Source organism: Mercenaria mercenaria, chromosome 2 (assembly GCF_021730395.1).
Source record: "Mercenaria mercenaria strain notata chromosome 2, MADL_Memer_1, whole genome shotgun sequence".
Lineage (NCBI taxonomy): Eukaryota > Metazoa > Mollusca > Bivalvia > Venerida > Veneridae > Mercenaria > Mercenaria mercenaria.
This window is the reverse complement of record NC_069362.1, coordinates 118,938,035-118,962,510: the sequence shown is the minus strand read 5'-3', so window position 1 is coordinate 118,962,510 and position 24,476 is coordinate 118,938,035. Positions and strand designations below refer to the sequence as shown.

The 24,476-nt window shown below is 34.6% G+C and overlaps 1 protein-coding gene across 2 annotated transcripts in view; it reads left to right on the top strand.

Annotated features, from left to right (window-relative positions):
- Window positions 1-24,476, top strand: part of LOC123565036 (RAD50-interacting protein 1-like) — a 41,883-nt gene that overhangs the window by 9,691 nt on the left and 7,716 nt on the right. For both annotated transcript variants that reach the window (XM_053537667.1, XM_045359025.2), the window contains exons 5-10: window positions 1,531-1,690; window positions 4,872-4,985; window positions 19,384-19,609; window positions 20,182-20,319; window positions 23,253-23,449; window positions 24,420-24,476. In XM_053537667.1, the coding sequence (XP_053393642.1) occupies window positions 1,531-1,690; window positions 4,872-4,985; window positions 19,384-19,609; window positions 20,182-20,319; window positions 23,253-23,449; window positions 24,420-24,476 (892 nt within the window). The remainder of the gene's footprint in view (window positions 1-1,530; window positions 1,691-4,871; window positions 4,986-19,383; window positions 19,610-20,181; window positions 20,320-23,252; window positions 23,450-24,419) is intronic.

Below are 24,476 nucleotides of genomic sequence, written 5' to 3'. Positions count from 1 at the left end.
ACCTAATATATGTATATGAAAGCACAATATAAATGTTTACTTTCACTATAAAAACTGGAAGATTTTTCTAACTTACTGCTGTTATACATGACATTTGATTGTAAATGTAGCTCTACAAACAGCTAATTTATATATTTGTTGAAGTTATGTTCATTTGATGAGGATTTTTTTACATTAGAAAATCAAGTCCAGAAATATAAACTTTTACTGAAAAATGCACACTAAACATCTTAAAAGCAAAATACATTTAGTGAATAACAATGAGCAGTCACAGTGGAGACACAAATCTACACAAAATTGCTTTGATGAACTTTTTAAATATTTTCTGTTTAATACAATGTATATGGAAGTTGTAATAATGTGTGTTGGAGCAAACAGAAGAGACTGCATGGATAGAATATTTGAGCTGACTTGTGTGGAATATGGAGTCAAAAACTTGCACTGCAGTGATACAGAATTTCTTGTCTGATGCATTTTAGCTCACCTATCACGTAGTGACAGGGCGAGCTTTTGTGATCGCATTTTGTCCGATGTGTCCGTCGTCCGTTCACAATTTCTTGTGAACGCGATAGAGGCCACATTTTGCAATAAATTTTCATCAGACTTGCACACAACTTGTTTTGGCATAATATCTTGGATCTTTTCGAAAAGTGGCCAGATCCCATCATGGGTTACAGAGTTATGACCCCTTAAAGGGCCAAGATTTGCTATTTTGGCTTGTGAACACAATAGAGACCACATTTTGCAATTGATTTTAATCAAACTTGCACACAACTTGTATTGGCATAATAGCTTGGTTCCTTTCGAAAACTTGCCAGATCCCATCATGGGTTCCAGAGTTCTGGCCCCTTAAAGGGCCAGCATTTGCTATTTCGGCATTTGCAGCAATATAGAGACTTCATTTATGGTTTGATTTGATAAAACTTGCAAAATATCTTTAGCAACAATATATCTTGGATTCCATGATGAATCTGTCAGATCCAGATATAGGTTCTGGATTTACGGCCCCTGATTGACCCCAGAAAGAGCCAAAATTTGTTAATTTTTACCTTGTGAACACAGTAGAAGTTACATTTTACATTCGATTTTAACCACACTTACACACAACTTAAGTCACAATAAGATCTTGGTTCATTTCGAAAACCGGCTAGATTTCATCATGGGTTCTAGAATTACTGCCCCTGAAAGAGGCAAAATTTTCTATTTTGGCCCTTTCAGCCATATAGAAGTTTCATTTATGCTTTTTGATTTGATACAAACTTGCACAGAATGTTTATCTTGATAACCTCTAGGCCAGGTTTGAAACTGAGTCAAAAACTAGGTCACCTGGTCAAATCAAAGGAAAAGCTTGTTAACACTCTATGGGCCATATTTATGACCCTATCTTCATGAAACTTGGTAAGAATGTTTATCTTTAATGATTCCCATGCCAAGTTCTAAATAGGAAACACTTTTTAAAAACTTACAGATTTTTTGTGTTTAATTTTATTTCTGTATACAAACATACTTAATGACTTTAACAATTCTCAGAGATTCTGTAACAGCTGAAGTAGAACAGTTACACCCACAGCTTGCCCAGTTTTCCGGGATTAGACACCCTATATTGCCTCTACAGTTGATGATTAAACCACTACGTAGAAGGTTCAAATACCATTTTTATGGAAATAAACAGACTAATGACATTGGAAAGGTTTGTTTTTTGAAAAATGGATAGTTTTAAATTCTAACATTGTTTTTATGCTTCCAGAAGGGGAAGCATTTATTCGCTGCTTCGTCCGTCCATCTGTCTGTCCAACAATTCCTACAATTCTTGTCCTGAGTATTCTCAGCAACCACTGGTTTGAATTTAGTGAAACTTTATAGGAAGCTGTACTGTCAAGAGGAGATGCGCAGATTATCTTCGTGTTCCGGTCGAATGAGTTTTTGTTGAGTTATCGTCAACATTAATACACTATAGTACAATTCTAGTACAATTCTTGTTTACAGTATTTCTCAGCAACCACTGCTTGGAATATCGCGAAACGTCATAGGAAGCTTAACTATCAAGAGAGATGTTTATAAATCGTATTCTGATCAGATGATTTTTCACTGAGTTTTTTCCCTTTACATTATTCAGTAGTAGTCGAGAGTATTTCTCAGCAACCTATTGTTAGAATTTAGACAAACTTGATAGGAAGCTTCACTATGAAGAGGAGATACGCATATTGTCCTTGTGTTTTTGGCGGATGATTTATCAGTGATTTATTGCCCTTTGATTAATCAACAGCGGTATACTATACAGAGCTGCAGATAACGGTAAGCTTTTGGTGGGATTGGGTACTTACCCATCATTTTCTTTGCTTGGGTATTGGAAATCTGAATTGGGTAAAAATAATATTATTACCAAGGCTTTTCAAAAGTATCTGTATCTGTTCAAGTACGTAGAAGGACCACTTCTGGTATATATTCTATGGGATTTGGGTATTTGCTAAAACCAATTGGGTATCTGACCAATCTCGCACAAACAATTGAGTATTTTTTTTCTTGTGGCTAAATTGTATTGGATGAAACATGCTTACTGTTAAAGTATATATCATTAACCAGGTTTGACTATTTTTCTACATGCCTGTAAGGAAAGTAAACATGTGTATTTTAATTTATAGTTCTAATTATGTGTAATTTTAACCAATGATATTTTTTTCTCCAATCGTTTAATGTTTTCTGGGAAACTTTCGTTCCATCGTATTTTTGGCACTTTAAATGCAGCCGGAGATCAATTAATCCACAATATGATGAATATCCCGAATGATGTATTCACCGCAATATTATGCTCTCCCGTAAGATGTCGGCCAGTATTGGTGGCACTTTATTATCACAAACAGATAAACTGTTTTTGCTGAACAACAAAATATCCTTCTATTTTGTTTGTTTATGCTGCAACAATGTTTTTCTGCAAAGTAGTCAGTTTTTCGGCATAATTTTTTTGTTTACAAAGCGTCCAGATATCACTGATCGGACTGAATGGTCCTGTACTTCTTCCAATAAATAGATACTTGTTTTGCTGTAACTTAATTTTCTTTTTAGCTCACCTGAGCACGAAGTGCTTAAGGTGAGCTTTTGTGATTGCCCTGTGTCCGTTATCAGTCGTCCGTCGTCCGTTGTCAACAGTTTGACTGTTAACACTCTAGAGGTCACAATTTTGGCCTTATCTTAATGAAACTTGGTTAGAATGTTACACTCAATAAAATCTTGGATGAATTCCATATTGGGTCATCTGGGGTCAAAAACTAGGTCACCAGGTCAAATCAAAGGAAAAGCTTGTTAACACTCTAGAGGTCACAATTTTGGCCCAATCTTAATGAAACTTTGTCAGAATGTTACCCTCAATAAAATCTTGAATGAATTTGATATTGGGTCATCTGGGGTCAAAAACTAGGTCACCGGGTCAAATCAAAGGAAAAGCATGTTAACTCTCTAGAGGTCACACTTTTGACCTAATCTTATTGAAACTTAGTCAGAATGTTACCCTCAATAAAATCTTGGACAGGTTTGATATTGGGTCATCTAGGATTAAAAACTAGGTTACCAGATCAAATCAAAGGAAAAGCTTGTTAACACTCTAGAGGTCACAATTTTGGCCCAATCTTAATGAAACTTGGTCAGAATGTTACCCTCAATGAAATCTTGGATGAATTCCATATTGGGTTATCTGGGGTCAAAAACTAGGTCACCAGGTCAAATCAAAGGAAAAGCTTGTTAACACTGTAAAGGCCACATTTACGACTGTATCTTCATGAAACTTGGTCAGAATGTTAATCATGATGATCTCAAAGTCCAGTTTGAATCTATATCATGTAGGCTCAAAAACTAGGTCACCAGGTCAAATCAAAGGAAAAGCTAGTTAACACTCTAGGGGCCACATTTATGACCATATCTTAATGAAACTTGGTCAGAATGTTAATCTTGATGATCTATAGTTCAATTCTGGGTCAGGTGGGATCAAAAACTAGGTCACCGTGTCAAATCAAAGGAAAAGTTTGTTAACACTTTATAGGCCATATTTATGACTGTATCTTCATGAAACTTAATCAGAATGTTAAATCTTGATGATCTTTAGGTCAAGTTTGAATCTGGGTCATGTGGGGTCAAAAACTAGGTCACCGGGTCAAATCAAAGGAAAAGTTAGTTAACACTTTAAAGGCCAGTAGGTTAGATGAGCGTTACAGGGCCTTCATGGCCCTCTTGTTTTACATATAACCAGTCTGTTGTGTAGCATTAAAGTCTCGTATCCATTCTATAATATGGAAAATGAGATATGCAAGTGATTTTTAATGAATTGGGTATTAGGAATTTTAATTGCATTTCAGACAAATTCAGTACGCACACTATGAATTTAATTGGGTTTTCTGCAACTTTAATGGCGTAAATACACTTGACGCAAATACGCAGCTTATTTGGAGCTCTGACTATAGTATAATACTTATCCGGAGTATTTCTCTGCAACCACAGGTTGGAATTTGGCGAAACTTCATAGGAAGATTCACTGTCAAGAGAAGATGTGATTTCTACTAACCTTCTTATCATGATATTTTCTTTATCATGTCACACAACAATAATAACTGAGTGTAAGGAGTTTGCTGGAATGTCACACCTAACCTAACATTTTTTTTGACCATATGTTGTACCTGAAGAAATGTCGTTTTGACGAAGTGTTATAGTAAACAAAATGTTGCATCGAAGAAATGTTTTCGACGAAATGTCATGGATGCTTTTGGGTCTTCCCCCGTCTTGACCTGTAATTGTGTTAGTATGACATTTAACCCAACAAAAGGAATATATAAAAGAGGATGTTTTTTGTACATATTTTACATGAATATCATTTATGATTTCAGCCTGAGTGGTATTTTACGCAGATTCTGAGTTGGATACGAGACCATCTGGACTTCTTGGACCAGAGAATACAGCCACTGTTAAGGGAGGCTGGCAAACAAACTGTGGATTCAAAGGTATATTAATTTTTAGCTCATCTGATTTTTTGAAAAAAAATGATGAGTTATTGTCATCACTTGAGTGGTTGTCGGCGTGGGCGTTGCCTGGTTAAGTTTTATGTTTAGGTCAGCTTTTCTCCTAAACTATCAAAGCTATTGCTTTGAAACTTGGAATATTTGTTCACCATCATAAGCTGACCCTGTATAGCAAGAAACATAACTCCATCTTGCTTTTTGCAAGATTTATGGCCCCTTTTGTACTTAGAAAATATCAGATTTCTTGGTTAAGTTTTATGTTTAGGTCAACTTTTCTCCTAAACTATCAAAGCTATTGCTTTGAAACTTAGAATACTTGTTCACCATCATAAGCAGACCCTGTACATCAAGAAACATAACTCCATCTTGCTTTTTGCAAGATTTATTGCCCCTTTTGGACTTAGAAAATCAGTTTTCTTGGTTAAGTTTTATGTTTAGGTCAGCTTTTATCCTAAACTATCAAAGCTATTGCTTTAAAACTTGCAACACTTGTTCACCATCATAAGTTGACCCTGTACAGCAAGAAACATAACTCCGTCCTGCTTTTTGCAAGATTTATGGCCCCTTTTGGACTTAGAAAATATCAGATTTCTTGGTTAAGTTTTATGTTTAGGTCAACTTTTTCTCTTAAACTATCAAAGCTATTGCTTTGAAACTTGCAACACTTGTTCACCATCATAAGCTGAACCTGTAAAGCAAGCAACATAACTCCATCCTGCTTTTTGCAATAATTATTGCCCCTTTTGGACTTAGAAAAATCATTTTCTTGGTTGAGTATTATGTTTAAGTCAACTTTTCTCATAAACTATCAAAGCTATTGCTTTAAAACTTGCAACAGTTTTTCACCATCATAAGTGGACACTGTACATTAAGAAACATAACTCTATCCTGCTTTTTGCAAGAATGATGACCCTTTTTAGACTTAGAAAATCATGGGTAGGACAATATTTCTATTACACAAAAAAAATCAGATGAGCGTCAGCACCCGCAAGGCGGTGCTCTTGTTATTTATAATTTTACTTATGTTGAAATTTTGTTCTGTGGTAAGAATCGAAAGGCCATGAGTGTCTCGTAAACGTGGAATTCTGTATGAGTGCCAAAAGCATTTTCCAGCACTGCTAGACTCACTGCTAGAGATACTGGAGGAATGGTAGAAGTTTGCAACTGGTAAAAAGTTTCTTATAAGTTGTACTTCTATTGAGAGTTCTTTGTTTTCCACTGATCATTGAGGTACATTCAGTTTGGTAGAAGCAAAGTTTAGTATGGTGATGGAACATTTATTTGTGGTTTCTCAGTATTTTTACCTACTGTACATCTTACATGGTGTTGTTGCTTGCTGACTTTTGCCTCTTGTACATGTATGCAGGGATACTAAAAGTTCATTATTTACTGGGATAAAATTCAACAAGAGCTGTCAGGTATTGAAACAGGGGTTGAGAGAGCTTAAGATGTGATTTTAATACCATCTTGATAGCCTAGTGGTTGATCATCAGCTTGGAGTGTGGGAGCTTGTTGGTTTGATCCATGGCCCCATACCAAAGACGTGAGAAATGGTACCAGTAGGCTTGCTGTCTTCTTGGTGCTCAGCATTACTGGTCTCTTCTTGTACACAGATGGCAATGGGTTCCATCAGGAATGAGGTGTCAAGAGTGATTAATATAAGTAGAACTTGTTTCACTATCAACCAAAAAAAAGAATATTACATTTGTATCTTTAGATAATACTGTCATCCTACGAATATAAGACACACATTTTTTACCGGTATCAAATTTATTTAACTTGTTGAATAAATATGATAAAATGCTCAGGAAAGCTTTACATTTAATGATTTTATTAAACTTTTAAAAATAAAATTCAGTAGTAATATACACATGTGAAATATCCTAAATATATCATACTTGTAACATATCACTTTAGAAGGTATTGATATAGGCTTTTTATCTATAATAAATATTCTAACACAATCCACAGCAATTGCTATATAAACATATAGCGAAATCGCCTATACATGAATCTACAATAAAATATGGCTGGCTGTTACATTTCACCCCCTATGATTGTGACATTAGAGATTCTACTTCAGTTCTATTACATACGAATTATTTCAGGGCCAAACAGTTGAAAACAGCATTTCAAAAAAATGAATATGATAAAAAATCATACTGACATATGTGTAGGACCGCAAAACACGTTTTGATCTCTACGAACGAATTTAATTAACTCAATTATGATTCAGCGGTGACGTCATAAATGTATGACATAAAGTATGACGTCATAATGATGTGACGTCATATAAAAGTTAAGTTCGTCACTCGTAACACAGGGTCAAATCGCCTAATTTGATGATTCTATTCATAATTAGTTTGCGAGCTGTTAGATTACTTACCGGTATTTATAATACTTCTCAAAATTCTGATAAAAAAGAAAAAATATCTATACGTTCCATTGACTGTGCAACACTTTCTAAACATAGGGGGTGAATTGTAACAGCATATGACCCGAATGACGTATTACGCTGAAAATGTAGTACTGTAAAATACGAATTATTTGCGTAGTTAGAATCGAAATAATAAATATGTTCCAATAATTTTATCACTTAATAAAACATGGGCAGTCGTTTAGATGCGAATAATTAAATCACTCGTGCTACGCACTCGTGATTTAATTATTACGCATCCAAACTCCTGCCCATATTTTATTAAGTGATAAAATATAGGAACAGATTTATTATTTCTTAAACAAAGAATAGGTATGTTATATAATATTAATAGAGTTGAAAATGAATTTCATTTTTTACTTGTTTGGCCAAAATTCCGTGATCTAAGAATTAATATTTTAAACCATATTTTTTTGTCATTGGCCAACAATGAAGAAACTTGAAACTCTCTTGTTCTTGAAATCATCTTTGTTTAGTCAACCCTTATCATGCTAGACACGATTGATTCTGCCTTTGCGATGAGTGTAGATCATGATCAGCCTGCACGCAGTCAAATCATGACCTGCTAAGTTCAGCATTCAGTCAGTATCTTTTTGGTATACACTCCTATTAACAGTTAATGGTACTGGCCATATTGAAAGATGGACAAGTTGATTGGGGAATGGTTAAAATGAATATATTTTGCTGCCAAAAAATACATTTCATAAATTTGCTCATTATTACTTTTGAATATATTGTCAACACTTGAAGAGATTTTGTATGGAAAAAATTACCTATTTATTGTGCTCATTTTACATTTTGCTCTCCTGCAAACATTTCCACTGTAATTTTGAAATGGCTATAAACATTGTTATTATCGTTTATGATAATAAATATATTCATATTTGTAATTTGTATGGTATATTAAATGTACATTTCAGATTAAATGTTTCTAAATACTTTATAGAAGTATTCCATCAAATAGAAATAAATTAGTGATTGAATGTTAGATGAAGGAAGAAAAAAACAACTTTGTAATATTTTTCACACCTTTGGTTTAGATAAGCTGATAATATGCACAAACAATTGATTAAACTTCATTTATTTAATAATCAGCTTTGATCAAATGTAATCCAATCAACCTTGATTGGGAACAAACTTTCAAACATATTAGTAATTATCTGTAATTACACCAATTATGAAGTATATAGTGCTGTGATGTAGGGAGGCCTGTTGTTCACAGAGTGAGGTGATTTTCTTGGTTTGTCACACACCCAGGCTTTGAACCACAAGCTACCTGCATGGCCCAGGGGTTTGAGGTTTTAGATATAAGGGCCAGGGAAATGTTTGCTGATCATCAATTAGTAACTTGTGTTCTAATCATCTACATCATTATCCTACAATTACAGAAGTAATTTTGTTATTCCAAGGATTATTCAAACTACAATAAAGGTAAGAATGATTTCATATGCTATACCTGATTTTATTCATGATTTTATGAAATAATTAATGAATGGCAATAATATAAAAAAACACTGATAATTATTCTGTATGTTTTTCTATAAGCAATAAGTTTGACAATTTGTTGTCATCTGCTAAGAAAAAAGTCCAATGGAATATATGTAAATATTTGAAGTAAATTTATTTGTTAAGGGTTTGAAATCTTGATTACAAATTATTTATACGCATGATTTGAAAGAACTGTATACTGTTCATTAGCCAAAGGCATATATATGTCGATTATGCTAATAAATGTTGTTGTTGTTGTTTTGTTAATACACTGTTGTATCTGATTTCTAAATCTGAATCTTGAATGCTCTTGAACAAAAATGTTTGAAAGGCAGCAAAAGTTTATATATTTTTGAATTTTATTTATTTAACATTATTTTTCATAGCTGATTATTTATTTTTTAATAAATAGATTTTTTCTGTAGTGGAAAACTACTAGCTCCACTTACTTTTGAATTTGATTGCTTTTTTGTTCAGATTTTATTGTAAATTGACAAATTATAATTCTTTTTCAAATTGGGTGCAACTATCTATCAAGTTGTATCTTTAATCATCAGCATCTAGAAACACGAAAATTCATTCTTTCCAGACTTAAAAATATCCTGAATCCATCAAGTTAGATAACTCTTGAATGAATTTAATATAAATTATGGCCTTTATCCAACTTAGACAATTTGGGTGCAGCTACCTCAAGTTTCTGATTGAAACTTCACACATGGCTAAAAGTTTTGCAAGAAATTAACTGTCAAGCCGCAAGTACCAGGAATTGGCATGAAACTTCATGCAAGGTTCCTTGCCATCAGGTCTTTTTATATAACCAAGTTGGACAACTCTTTATTGACTTTAATATGAATTATCTGCCTTTTAGGTTTCAAACATTTGGTTTTGTATGTAACTGACTGTCAAGCTGTTAGCTTTGTGTCAGGAAATCTGCATGAGTTCTGCGGCGGAAATATTACGCGACTTTAGGTGCAAAGGTTATAACATCTACAGGTATAAATTCAATAGCCTGAATAAGATTGATAATACTGAACTAAATAAAAGAATTAATGCAACGACACTCCTCAAAAGTCAGGCACCCAACATGAAATTCAGGCGTGTATGGAAGAATGATGTTTCTGGTGCCATTGTAACTTAACGGGGAATAGAAACGAGTATGTGATAATTGCTGTTATTGCTATAACAAAATTTAAACTTTGATTTTGTAGTATATTTAGTTTCAGTATCCTGTGGACACGTCTTTGTAAAGAAATTTCAGTAACTATCAATTTGCTGAATTGTCTTGTTAAATAGTTTTATTGGCTTTGTTAGAACATTTTTGGTGATAGAAAATTAAAATGACCATTTGATAACACAGAAAGTGAAAAAAATTAAACCATTAGAATTTCAGTCAAGTTCACAAATTCAGATACAAATTACCATAAGAACGAGTTGACTGGTTATCTTAACTAGGAAATCGTTATTGAATTTTTATTTCAATTAATGCTGTAATAGGAGAGATTGCCGTGATGTCACACATAAACATCTGTTTGTCTGGTGTTTGGCAAAACAAACGTTTTTACATCGATTGTGTATGTGATCGGAATTTCTTTTTTAACAACTTTTTCGCTCATTTATGGATTTTCAGAATTCAAAAAGTTTTGAAATACTTACAATTTTCGTATTCAAATACCTTTTTAAAATGAATAACTGTTTTAAATGACATATAATTTTAATAGCAGCATAGTGATGTTCAAAACTTTTAGAAAAACACTGTAAGTTAAGCTTTCATAATTGATAGAAATCAATTTTATTTCGAAATAAGTGTCAAAAGTACTTAATAAATTACTTGTTTTATAACCTTTCCATTGATAAAGAAAATATTGATAAAATTTGTGTTTAAGAAAGTTTAGACTGTTTACAAAAAACACGGATGTTCGGCGTCTGCCCACCCGATCACTGTCTTATCAGTTCTAAAAATAGAAAATACAACAGATTTGTATAAAAAACATGATCTCTCCTATAATATCACCATCTGCTCTGTCTCCATACAAGATCACCCAATTTCTTATTTAGTGTTTTACTGAAAAAATCATTTTCATTCTGTGTCTCAGTATGGATGCCAAACCAAATGATAGCTTAGATATGAGTTATTACATTTCTGACAATGAGATTTACTTTGTTACAGAGAATGGAAGCTTTGATGTCACACATCCTGCTGAATGCAGCCAGAGCCAAACAGACTGCAAACCTCTCACCGCTAGATCTGACACAGAACAAGTACACACGTCACACCTGTGATCGTCTTGTTGACCAGGAAGATCTCCGTCCTGCCACTGATGTTGGTTATGCCTGGTACCAGCCTCGTGGGATGGTCACTGCTCCTTCCCAGGGATCTTGTGACTCTGACAGTGCAGATAGTAGTGTCTCTTCCATCTGTTCCGACGAAAGTATCTACATCAAGCGTGAAGCCGAGTCACCAGTGCACAGAACGCCTCATCCGTTCTCTATTGAGGCTTTGTTAGGAAGCTCTGACAATGGTCACAGTGAGAAACATTCAGCGCCGGCTATTGTATACAGTGCTTATAGTGGACATAGTGTGAACACTTCATTTAGGGGTGACATAGTGTCAGCTGTGTCGGCTGATGTGTCATTTTGGTGTCATGTTTGTAATGCGTTGTGCACAGACTTCAAGGATGCTCAAGGGCATCAGTATCTTCATCAAATGCAAGGAATCAGGTGTAATCTGAAGAAAGTCTTGTTCTTGCAGCATGGGTATGTTACAAAGCACGTAAAACTCGATGATGAGAAAATGAAGTGTGGACTTTGTGATAAGGTTGTTGGTCACTGTTTCTTCACAAAACACCAGCGTCTTCATGACGGACATTTCTGTGAAATCTGTAATCATGAGTTTTCAAGCAACAGTCGTCTGCAGGATCATATGAACATTCATACTGGAAATACCCCATTTTCTTGCAAGATCTGTGACCGCAAGTTCGCTAAGAGGTCATCATTAACCCAGCATCAGCGCTACCATCGTGATCATCAGAGCTTTCAGTGCAGCTTTTGCCCCAAATCCTTCAACAGTAAGTACGCACGTGCTGTGCACGAGAGGTTACACACTGGGGATAATCCATTCAAGTGTCAGGTACCAGGATGTACGAGAGCATTCCCTCAGAAGATTCAGCTGAAACTTCACATGAACTCTCATTAAAATGTTGTAAAGTTTTGACTAAAGGACTTACATGTTTACAATGAAGAAACAGAAGTGAAATGTAATTGGAACTATTTATTGTGTGTAATCAGAATCCAGTTCGTCTGTTTTGTGTATTGTATATATAATTGTTTTTGTTTTGATATAATTGATATAAACCTGGTAAATCTATTATCATTTCTTTTTATATTGCCTAGAATGGTGTGTTATAAAATTCCCTAAAATAGTTTTTGATATAGATATTGTACAGTATTGGGGAATAATCCACTTTCCCAAACTGCTAGTCTTTCCATCTCGTTACTGCCTAAAACAGTTACCCTCGAGCCGGATATTCCCATCTGCACCTACCATCAGTGAAAGAATGGAAGTTGGAAGTATCATTTCGAGGTTTCAAAAAATATTTCAGCCTGTCTTAACAGAATTTTTACAGTGTGACCATTTTAACTTATTCCAAAAATAAGGAGGGCTATTGCACTTGCCCAAGCATCAATGCATTGATTGGTTAAAGTTTTTTAACAAGTCCAATATCTTCTTGAATATCTATTCAATTGAATCTTGGTGTACTTTTGCTACATAGAGACAATGGTCATTAGTGTGACAAAGTATGTAACTTGACCTGTATTATTTCCAGAGTTACGCCAATTAAAAAAAAGCAGAGGGTACGATATGTTTTAACCATTGCAGGTATTACATTAAAAGTTTACACACATCTTTTAGATGATAACACAATGTTACGGCATCAAGTCCAATATCTCTTACATGAATTTTTTTACAAAATTATCCTGCATATTGGACCAGAACTAATACTGATGCTCAGTTTAAACTACACTAAAAAATTAAACTAAAATGTTGATGTATAACCACCATACATTCCCTTCAGGTTGTCATTTAAATATTTTGAAAATAGTATTTCAATGATTACAAGCTGTTCTAACACGAACCGGTTTATTTTCCTAGTAAACAAAGAAGATTGAAAAAGTGTTATTAAAATCACTGTTTTTGTATGACAGTTGTTATGTCATTGCATCAAACATCATAGCAGTGCACTGGAAAAGTACCACACAAAACAGGCAGATACTTGGTGGATGGCATCAAGGATGTAGATGTTTGAATCAATCATATATCTCAAACAGTTATTTTCTCTTGAATAAATTTTTTTTTAAATTGTTTGTAGTCAGATGCATATTTATATATCAAATGGGCTGTGTCCTTGTGATATGAATCCTTCACATCTTAACTCCAAACAATGATTGTTGTGTGAATAAAATCATATCATTTTTTGGAGTTCACATGAAACTTTTTTATCACAAGGGTGCAGCTCAATTGACATTCAGTATGTCATACATACGTACAAGGGCAAATAGTGAGCAGCAGAGTGACTTACAGCCATTATATGTAGCAAGAAGAATTTATTATCTTGCTTCAAAGTCATCTTTTATTTAAGTTTTGTACTTTCGGTGGTAACCATTGTCTAGACAGCAGTTTACTGGGCAAAAATGTTCAGAAATGAAATTATATGGAATTTATTTATATCATGTTGAGGAATGTTGCCGTCAGAATTTTAGTCTCTGTGGGAAACATAACATACAGTAAGTCAGGTCAATATGAAATGACATTCTGTCTCAGTTTAGGCTGTTTTGGTCAAAATTTTAAAATACTGTCTTCGTGAGATTTTGAAGAATAGGGATCATGTAATGTTTTTTTAACTATTTGGGAAGACATTCAGGATTTAAGTATTTTTGACCTACCAAGCTCTTGTTATATTGTTTTGGCATTGTCTGTGTGCGTGTGTCCGTCCTTCCATCTGAAATTGAAATTGTATAGTATTTAAAAAGTAGTTAAGCCAGAATCACCAAGCCTCATAATTATTAATTAGCACAATGATCTTTGCTCACATCATCTTCCTTGACCTAATACTGGCAGAGTTTTACCGCTTGATTTGTTTAAAAAAAAAAAGAAAGATCTTATAATTCAAAATTTTTTTCAGTTAGAATCATTAAACCTCATAATTATTAATTAGCACATGACCTTTGCTCACATATAGTATTATCTCCCATGACCCAGTACAAGCAGAGATTTTCCCCTTGATTTGTTTAAAAAAATAAAAAAATATTGGAAATACTTATAATTCAAACAGTATTTCAGCTAGAATCACCAAATCTCACATAATTGTTAGCTCATCTGATTTTTTGAGAAAAAACAAAAGATGAGTTATTGTCATCACTTGGTCGGCGTCGGCGTTGGCGTTGCCTGGTTAAGTTTTATGTTTAGGTCAGCTTTTCTACTAAACTATCAAAGCTTGCAACACTTGTTCACCATAAATAGCTGACTCTGTACAGCATAACTCCATCCTGCTTTTTGCAAGAATTATGACTCCTTTTGGAGTCAGAAAATATTATACAGAGACAAAAAAATCAGATGAGCGTCTGCACCCGCAAGGATTTGCTCTTATTAATTAGCACATGACTTTTGCTCACATGTTGTATTTTCTCCCTTTACTAGGTCAGAGCAGAGTTTTTTCCCCTTGATTTTGTAAAAAACAACAACATGAAAATGCTTATAATTTAAGAAATATTTTAATTAGAATTACCAAACCTCACGTAATGATTAATAAGCAAATAACCTTTGCTCATATAGTATTATCCCCTTGACCCAGGAGTTTTTCCCCTTGATTTGGTAAAAAATAGGATTTTTGGGGGCAATGCCCCCAGATTTAACAAACTGTCTTTCAATTTTCTTGTCGAGCTTATGACCAATCTGACAACACAGAAAACAAGTTCCAAAGTATTTACCAAACATAACTTTCATATTGCATTTTGCAATTATATTTTTGATCCAGATATGATTAACCTTTAGCCTGCTAAATTTCTATAATGGACTGGTCCATCATTCAATTTTGGCAAAACCATTTATTATTCGAAGGGGTGTTCGATGAAAATTTACTGACTGAATAGCGAACAGTGCAGACCATGATCAGACTGCACAGATGTGCAGGCTAATCTTGGTCTGTACTGGTTGAAAAGGCAGAATCATTTGCCGCCAGCAGGCTAAGGGTTAAATAGATCTACACCTTTTATATTAACAACAGTATGTGAAGAAAACTAACCTTTTATAAATATAAATTATAATAGATCTTCGTAAGCGTAAGAATAATAAGGACGCTTGATTTGATCTCGTGATCTATTCTGAAACCGACACATGTTTTGATCATGTGACCTATTCTGAAATCCAATAACCAGTTTCAATACACTAAAAAATGTGTTCATGATTCTACGTGAAAATAGCAACTACTAAGGAATTGCAACGCCACTGATAAGCCGATAGATTATTGATTTTTTCATGCTGTGCCTCGACTATGTTGTGGATGTGTATTGCGTTATGTAGAAACTTTATCAATATGCGGCGATCAGTACCGTTTATCAGTAGGCGAATCAATAAATATGCGGCAAAATCATATAGATCCCGATTCACAATCTGTTAAAATATCTTTTCTGTGCAGGTGTTATTTCTAAAATATTATTTCAGGAAATACAGTGCTGAAATGAAATACTTTTCGCATGTCTAAGAAAATATTTTCAAGAGATGTTATTTATAAGAATTAATACTATACAAAAGAATAATAATAAATTAAATAAAAACGGTGTTTTACTTGAAATAGAATAGGTAGAAAAAAAATTCATTACTTATTCGTCAGTTTGAATTTATGACTTATTTGGTTCGGGGGTGGGGAGGAAAGGAATTAATTTGACAGTTTGATTTTTTTTTTGTAATTATTATCTAATCTAATAATCGTCAGTAGATTTTTTCTCTTATTGTTTTCCGTTTAAATTTACACAAACTATTAAGAACATTTACAGCTTAAAGGCATATTTATGTACTTGGTCAGACCGTCCATATTCGTGACTGTATATTATGTATATTTATATATTTTGATCTCGAAATCAGCTGTAAATCATTAATCAAAATGTCTTGTCCACAAAAGTTGCATAAAAAGGTGCCACGACAAAACCGAAAGTAAGTGGTTTTGAAAAAATCCATTCACATTTCGGCCTATTTATCTTTATTATTTGGAAGAATATTGATAAATGAAAACATAAAGTGCGCTTGATATGTATGATATCAAAGCAACAACTGGTTAAAGATGGGGAAAAGTGGAAAAAGTCGGGCTAATGTTCCATGTCAGTACACCATCAACAAGTTTCATCGAGTTGCGAGCAAAATCGCTGATAGTTAAAAAGTAAACACTATAAAACATAGAAAAGGCAATCTTATGTTCCGTGCTCTACTTATTTTTGAGCAGTATACCTTTGATCGTGGATGGCAGCTCGACTTTTCGCCTCCCATACCAACGTGGGCACTGTTTATAGCAAAGAATAGTCGGTGCCGATGTTTCGCAAAGAGTGGATATATACTGTGAATTGGAGAGACCATCCTGAATATACATGTTATCTAGGGAAGAGGAGTTGAATCCATGGAGATGTTGTCAAAAGTTATGATATCAGAATCTTGCGGGCATGCAGTAATTTCAATAGCAACCACCACGACACGGCAAATCAGGGGATTTTTTTTTTACTTTTTCCTGAAATCCGACCTTACTGTAGGGCCAATAGGAATGCGCTTATTCTGGGAAAGTACAGCATTTCCCAAACTGAACATGTACCTGATTCTTTAGTCTAAAGATCAGAACATTATGTATATGACGTGTTTAACATATAATGTTCGAGAAATCCTTGAATTCATTGCCAGACTTTTATATTAAAAAAAAGAAACGCCATATACGCTGATCAGACAGGTATTTATCTGCAGGAAAATTATCGTTTAGCGTAAAAAGTGCGCTAAATACTGTTTATATATATATCTATACACGTAAACACATATACGTATTTCAACATTTTTTACACCGAGTAATTTTTGCTATCCACCATTTGCGATGATAACTTGCGTCAGGTACCCGTCATATTTTTGCCTCATTTTCTTGGTAATTATCCCTGCAGATGTACATTTATGTTATCAGTTTAATGTATTTCAACTGTCTGAAGGTGCAAATGGTTTCTGATGGTGATATTCGAAGGCAGAACCACCAGAAATTTTGTTCTTTTTCCGCGGGTGTTTCGTATCCTCATTTATTCGAACTTAACTGTATACGCAAGTTCGGTAGGTTCATTGATATGATGAATCACGGTTTTCATAGTGTTTAATGTTTTTCTTATATTATGATATTGATAGTTTTAAATACAGGTGTATATTAAATAACTTAAAATTGAAACAGACAATGTTATTTTAAACATCATACAACAAACAATATAAATAATAATATCATCATATATCATGTATGTTTTTACGAAAGCAGTTACTGAATTTTAGCAATAGTTGGAAAGGAATAAACGTAGATCTGTAAAATTATTTTTTACAGGTGTTTGTGTGTTAACTAATGACGACTCCTTATTAAAATGATGCTTATTTGTAACAAAATAACATTCCTGACTTTTTTAAAAAATAAGTATTGTACACAATAGAAAACATAGCCTAGATGTTTTCATTGTCAGTTCAAGGAAATCCTGTTCCTTTAAACTTTTACATATTGGAATATTTTGACTTTTTTTCCAAACTTTCATAAAGTGTTACAAAGTTTTCCTGTTTCTGTTACACTGTCAAGAACACATGATATCAGGACATAGAAGTATTGAAGAAATTGAAATACAGTTTATAGCTTTATCTTTTTCATTTTATCAAATCTGACAATGAAAGTTTTTTGTTTGTCGATGAACAACTGCTATTGAACAAGATAGATTTTTTTATCAAAATATAGAAGTGTATTGAAAACAAAGTTAATGAATTTTATTGTTGTGCACTGTTAAAAGTTGTGACCACTCCATTTCTTGCCCCACACAAGTACATTACATAATGCCTGCTTGTACTTCCCTGACTTGAATGGGTTATATCAAGTCTTGAAACTGCAAAGCATTGCCCCCATCATTCCTCTCAGTACTTTGATTGACCATATCTAAGTACCCTATTGATTGATTGAATGATTGAGTTATTGCCCTTTAATTATTTTACGGTCCGTAAATTCCCACATAACAAAGTAATCTATAAGATTAGACTTCATGAAGTTTAACACAAATATCAAACACTGTAGGGCAGCAGTTTGTGCATCTTACGACCGCCCGCTTAGCTCAGTAGGGAGAGCGTTGGTTCTACGGATTGCGGGGTCGCGAGTTCGATCCCTGGGTGGCGCTATGTTCTCCGTGACGATTTGATAAAAGACATTGTGTCTGAAATCATTCGTCCCCCACCTCTGATATCTCATGTGGGGAAGTTGGCAGTTACTTGGGGAGAACAGGTTTGTACTGGTACAGAATCCAGGAACACCGGTTAGGTTAACTGCCCGCCGTTACATAACTAAAATACTGTTGAAAACAAACAAGACAAAAAAAATCTTTCATCAGGATCTCTTCAGTAACTGCAGAGGTATTGCCCTAACAGTCTTAAAATTCATAAATTCCCATAAAATAAAGTAACCCATGGATGGATCTTCATGAAACTTAATACAAATAGATCACTATAGGACAAAGTTTTTCCTCTTGATTTTGTAAAAAACAGGAACAATAAACTGTTGCATAGTCCTTTTGTACATAACTTAACTTTTTGTGTATATCTGGATCTTTCAAAATATAGTCTCCTCATTCACCAGACAACATGCTTGACAGGGGATATAAATTCACTGAAATTGCTTGTTGAAACATGATAATTTGATAATCTTCCCTTCCTGTACCATGTGGGGAAGTTGTAGTTATTAAATTGATATTAAGATACCCAGTAAACAGTAACTTAAAATCTAGCACCATACCTATACCCATGAATGCTCAGGAATCTGAAATTAGAACTTAGCCATATTTCAGTGGTTCTGCCTGTTTTATGTGGAAAAGTTGTAAGTAACTTGCAGAAATAGTGATCTGAGGTCCTGCAGTTTTAATTAAATAACTACAAAAGTTCCAAAAATGGTTTCAAACAGATATTGATGTGAAATGGATTATCCAGGGTAAATTAAAAAAGAAAACAAAATAGTTACATAGGATGCTGAAAGATGGATATACACGAATGAAAGTAAAAAGTTGTTGAAAAAAATTTATTGTGGACAGACTTAGATGTAGATTTGAAGGATAGTAGCTCTATGTTTTAAACTTTCCTGTTAAAAAAAGTTTAGACAAACACTTCATGTTCAGTCGTTAGATTTTAGTGTTATATGCTATATTTTACAGTTGGAGTTTATGATTGGAATGGTTACCATGGTGATGGAGAAAATGCTAACAGATCTTCCAGAGTTGATGAATGATGACCATCAGTTTTGTCACCTGGTGGATGAGGCCCTTCTGTTTGACCGTGAGATACGTAGCTCCTATAGGTACCCGGCAACATACCCCGGTAGTCTCCATGTCCTGTCCCTGGACAAGTACTTCAAAAAGTGGCTCCAGATTGAGAAAAAATGTAAGTTACTCAGGGGCATATGTAGGATATGGAGTTGGGTTGGTCTTAAAAAATGTACTAGAATCAGATCTTTATCATACTAAGAACACACAAAATGCCTGAGAAATTTTACATGCCCACCTTCTGAATCAACTTATATACAGTCTAACCTGTCTTAAGCAGCCAGCCAAGGGATGCAGCCAAACTGGCTGCTTAAGCCAGGTGACTGCTGATCAGAGGGCAGCCAGTATATACTTCTGACCAGTGTTCAATCATGACTTTAAGCCCATTTCTTTTTCATTTAACTCATTTTACCAGGATACATTGGCGTGCATTTACCTTTGCAATATGAATGTTTTTCTGAGCAATCAACAACTCCCGCGTGTGTTTTACAACAAAAATTGACATAGATTTTCCAAGATGTTTTATAAGACATTTTATAGAACATTTTACAACTTTTCCCTTGAGCAGACAAGACTTGTACCAAATATTTGCATTGATGTGCATCAGAAGTTTCTTGTCGTTTACTAAATTTTTTTACTGAATGACTAACTGAAGTTTTACTACAAGGTTACCTGGTGATTTTCTTACAGTCGCAATAGAGAAATTAGATGGTATGATGTCATCACCAACAGCCTGGGATTCCCAGTATAGACACATAGCAGATGTAGATGAGTTGAAGGTGCCGGAATGTGGCGAAAGTTTCATGACTCTGATGCTTACAATTACAGGTTATCATTCAAAATTTTGTTTTATTTTAATCCTGCAGTGGATAGAACAGTGATCACAGTGGATGTAATTTGCTTCATTGATGCATAAGTGATCTGACTTACATTGATATGAAAATATTCAAACTGGGTCATTTGGGGTAAAAAAAACTAGAGTAGATCATTTAAAACAAAAAAATAACACTTTAGATGCTATATTTTCTACCAGGTGTATCTGGAACCTGGCTATGTTTGGCTTTATAAAATCTAGAATAATTTTTAGGACAAACTGGGTTAAAACTAGGTCACTAGGTTATATCATGGAGAAACTTTATTAGTTTTCTGGAGGCAAAGATTTCTACCTCATGTGTATGAAGCCTGGTCAGAATGACTGTCTCAATAATGAAATAAAGGTCATCTAGGGGTTAAATCTAGGGCAAATCATGAAGAAACCTTGTTAACACTCATTTATTAGCTCGACTATTCGAAGAATAGGGGAGCTATCCTACTCGCCCCGACGTCGGCGTGAGCGTGAGCATGAGTGTTAGCGTCACACAAAGTTTGCGTACCACCCCAAATATTTAACCAGGTTTTCAAGAAAACCTGAGTTATTAGATTGGGGTATGTCGTTAGGCGGTCGGGCAGATGGGGGGACGGCGGCGTCAAACTGGTGTTTCCGGTCAATAAGTTTTGTTTCGGCAAAGATATTTGAATAAAACTTGGTATATATGTAGCTTATATCAAGACAAAGGCTGGGATTGATTTTTGGGTTTCTGGGGTCAAGGTCAAGGTCACTGTTACTTAAAATAGAAAAAGGGTTTCCGGTCAATAACTTAACTTAGGAATGAGCTATCATGATGAAACTTGGTGCATGGAAAACTTATATAAAGTTGTAGCTTTGGATTGATTTTAGGGTTTCTGGGATCAAGGTCAAGGTCATTGTTACTAAAAATAGGGTTAGGTTAGGGTTAGGGTTAGGGTTAGGCTTTAAAGTGGTGCACTGTGATTCAGTATACTTTTTTATTCTTATGAAAAGTGTTGAAAACCTGGTTTCGTGGCATTGCCGCCTTTCTTGTTTCAAAGATCATTGAGATATTGCTTTCATATTTTGCATACTTGTTTACCATCATGACCCCAGTCTGTGAAAAGGAGGAGGCAACTCTATCAAGCATTTTGACTGAATTATGGCCCCTTTTCGACTTAGAATATGCTTATTGTAATGTTAAAGTTTTACTCATTGCTTATATTAAACTATCAAGCACTGAGAATAGTTGAGCGCGCTGTCCACTGACAGCTCTTGTACTTGATTTACATGAAATGTGAACAGAATGTTTGTCTTTATGAAAACTAGGTAAATTTCAAAAACCAGTGTCCAAACCTTGTTTACATTTTAGAGCTAATATTTTCTGTCTGTTTTGTATTAAACTTACTTCATGAAATCTAGGCCAAGTTCAAAACATCATCTAGGGTCAAAATGTATGTCACTGAATCAAGTACATGTAATAGAAAACGTTTTTGTACTCTAGAGACTATGCATCTATATGCAACTTGGTGAGATTGTTTATCTTTATACAACCTTGGTCAAGTTTGAAACTGGATGTTCGGGGCAAGCAAGTAAAATTATAGAAAAGAACTAATAAATTCATAACTTTATCATGACATCAGGGGTTCTAATTGATCAATGAGAGAGCTGCATTTTCAAGTACTGCCAGTTTCCACTAGTCTTGGTAAAACGAAGTAATTTTACAATGAAAATATAGTGACTTTAAAAAATAAAATTCACAATATTCCAGTTACCAAATAAGACTTTTTGACTGCACATCCCCCAAATGATGCTACAAACTACAAATATTCTAAGTTTCATTGAAATAATATATGGATTTGATACTTTGACTTTAGTTTAAAATTTGAGATTTTACACAAGGAGTGGTTAAGGTCGCTGACTTCAAATCACTTGCCCCTCATCGATGTGGGTACGAGCCTTGCTCAGGGCATTGAATTCTTCATGTGAGGAAGCCATCCAGCTGGCTTACGGAAGGTCGGTGGTTCTACCCAGGTGCTGCCCGTGATGAAATAATGCACGGAGGGGCACCTGGGGTCTTCCTCCACCATCGAAAGCTGGAAAGTCGCCATTTGACCTGTAATTGTGTCGGTGCGATGGTAAACCCAACAAAAAAAAGAATTTACACAAGGAGTCTATGTCCGAGTAGAATGTAATCATTACCCAAGTGAAATTAGTATCATTCCACAATGTTTCGGACATGTTAAAATTATAAATGCTATATTTTTACTTGATCTTCATGGAATTGAGTCACAATAATGGTCTTCTGGAAATTTAGGTCAAATCTAAGACTCAGTCTTCCAGATCAAAAACCAAGTCACTTAGTCAAATCTTAGAAAAATACCCAAACTAATACACCAATGGGGGGATCATCTACCTGATTTGGATGAAACTTGGTTGAATGTGACTGTGGTCTTATCTGGCTGAAGTGTGAAACTGGTTTATATATATATTTGGATTCAAAATAGATAATAAGGTTTAATATCATAGAAGAAACTTCATAATTATCTTACCTGAGGACACCGTTTTCTGTGATATACATGAAATCTGGTCAGAATGTTCTTCTTAGAGAAGTCAATAGCAGTAGCAAAACTGGGTCACCTTGGCATAAAATCTAGGTCACTAGGTCATTTGATAGAAAAGCATTACCATTAGAAGTCAGTTGTTTTATTAAGATAAAGGAAACTTTGTTTTCTTTGTCAAGTTGGTTATAAAAAAATTGTTACCTTCAATGATACTGTTTGCCCTGACACATTCAAGGTCAAACAATTAAGGCCAGTTGAGCAGCTCAGGCCATCTTGCCTCTCTTGATTAGGATTAATAGTTAAACAAACAGCTTTTATCAAAGCATATAGGAATATGTTTTAAACCAAGGGTATTTTTCTTGTCATTTCAGATCGCTACAAACCGTTGCCACACTCTTCACAGAAACTTTGTTTTCTTGATCTTCAACTTGAACTTTTAGAGGACTTTCGGGTCAGAATTATACAGGTGAAGGACAATACCCACAACCCACTCAGTGACTGTTTCTGTTCCATATTGAACACAGCATATTATGTAACGGAAGTGCTTCGAGAATGGAGCGAACTTGTGGTAGGTATTTCCTCTAATATTGTGTGTAACACGGCATATTGCTAAACACAGCACATTAAGAAGAGCTGTTCTACTCATACTAGCATTGGCAGTGGCATCTATGTCCTTGTCCAGATTTAGTTTTAATATACTGTGTTGGTGCGCCGTAAAACCCAAATAAATAAATAAATAAATTAAATTTTGATTCACTTTCAGTTTACCCAAATTGCAATTTTTACTGTGGTGGGAGACATTGATTTACTTCTGTCTGTGAGTGTGTGTGTGTGTCCGTGTGTTTGTCTGTCACAAATCTTGTCCGTGCTCTAAGTTGAACATTTCTCATCCGATCTTCACCAAAATGTGTTTGCTAACAAGTCCTTGGCCAAGTTTGATAACTAGCCAGATCGGCCCAGGCACTTCGGACTTATGGCCCTTCAATTACCAAAAATACTGATGCCAGTGATACAGGTCTTGATGCATGGTTGACTCAGGTACATAATGGAGAAGAAATGCCAATCTAGATGATTAGGCTGTTGTGGGAGACATGCACTTTTCTCAAAAGCAGCTCTAGTTTTAAGAACAGTTTATAATATATACAGTATAAATTCTGTAGATTTAGTTTGTATGTGAATCAACATGGTGCAAGTTTGGTTCCTGGGTATAACATATTCCTTTTGGCTTTTTATCAGAAGAACTTGTGTCTAAAATCATTCCCTCCACCTTTGATTGTGTTGGGAAATTGTCAGTTTCTTGCGTAGAATAGGTTAGTACTTGTGAAGAATCAAGGAACCCTCTTAGGTGAAATGACTGGTGTTACATAACTGAAATACTGTTAAAAAATGGGTTGAACCCCTTAAAACAAACAGACTGTTTTCTTTTCCATTCTGTATGCCTCTATTTTTAGAACGGTGTTCAGAATTGATATATCTGCAAAATTTCAGATAAATATCAAGAATTCAGTGCTTGAAAAAATGAAATTTTCTTTTTTCAGTTCTTTCTGCAGTTACAGTTTTACAGAATGGAGTGCAACGAACACACATCATCTGAG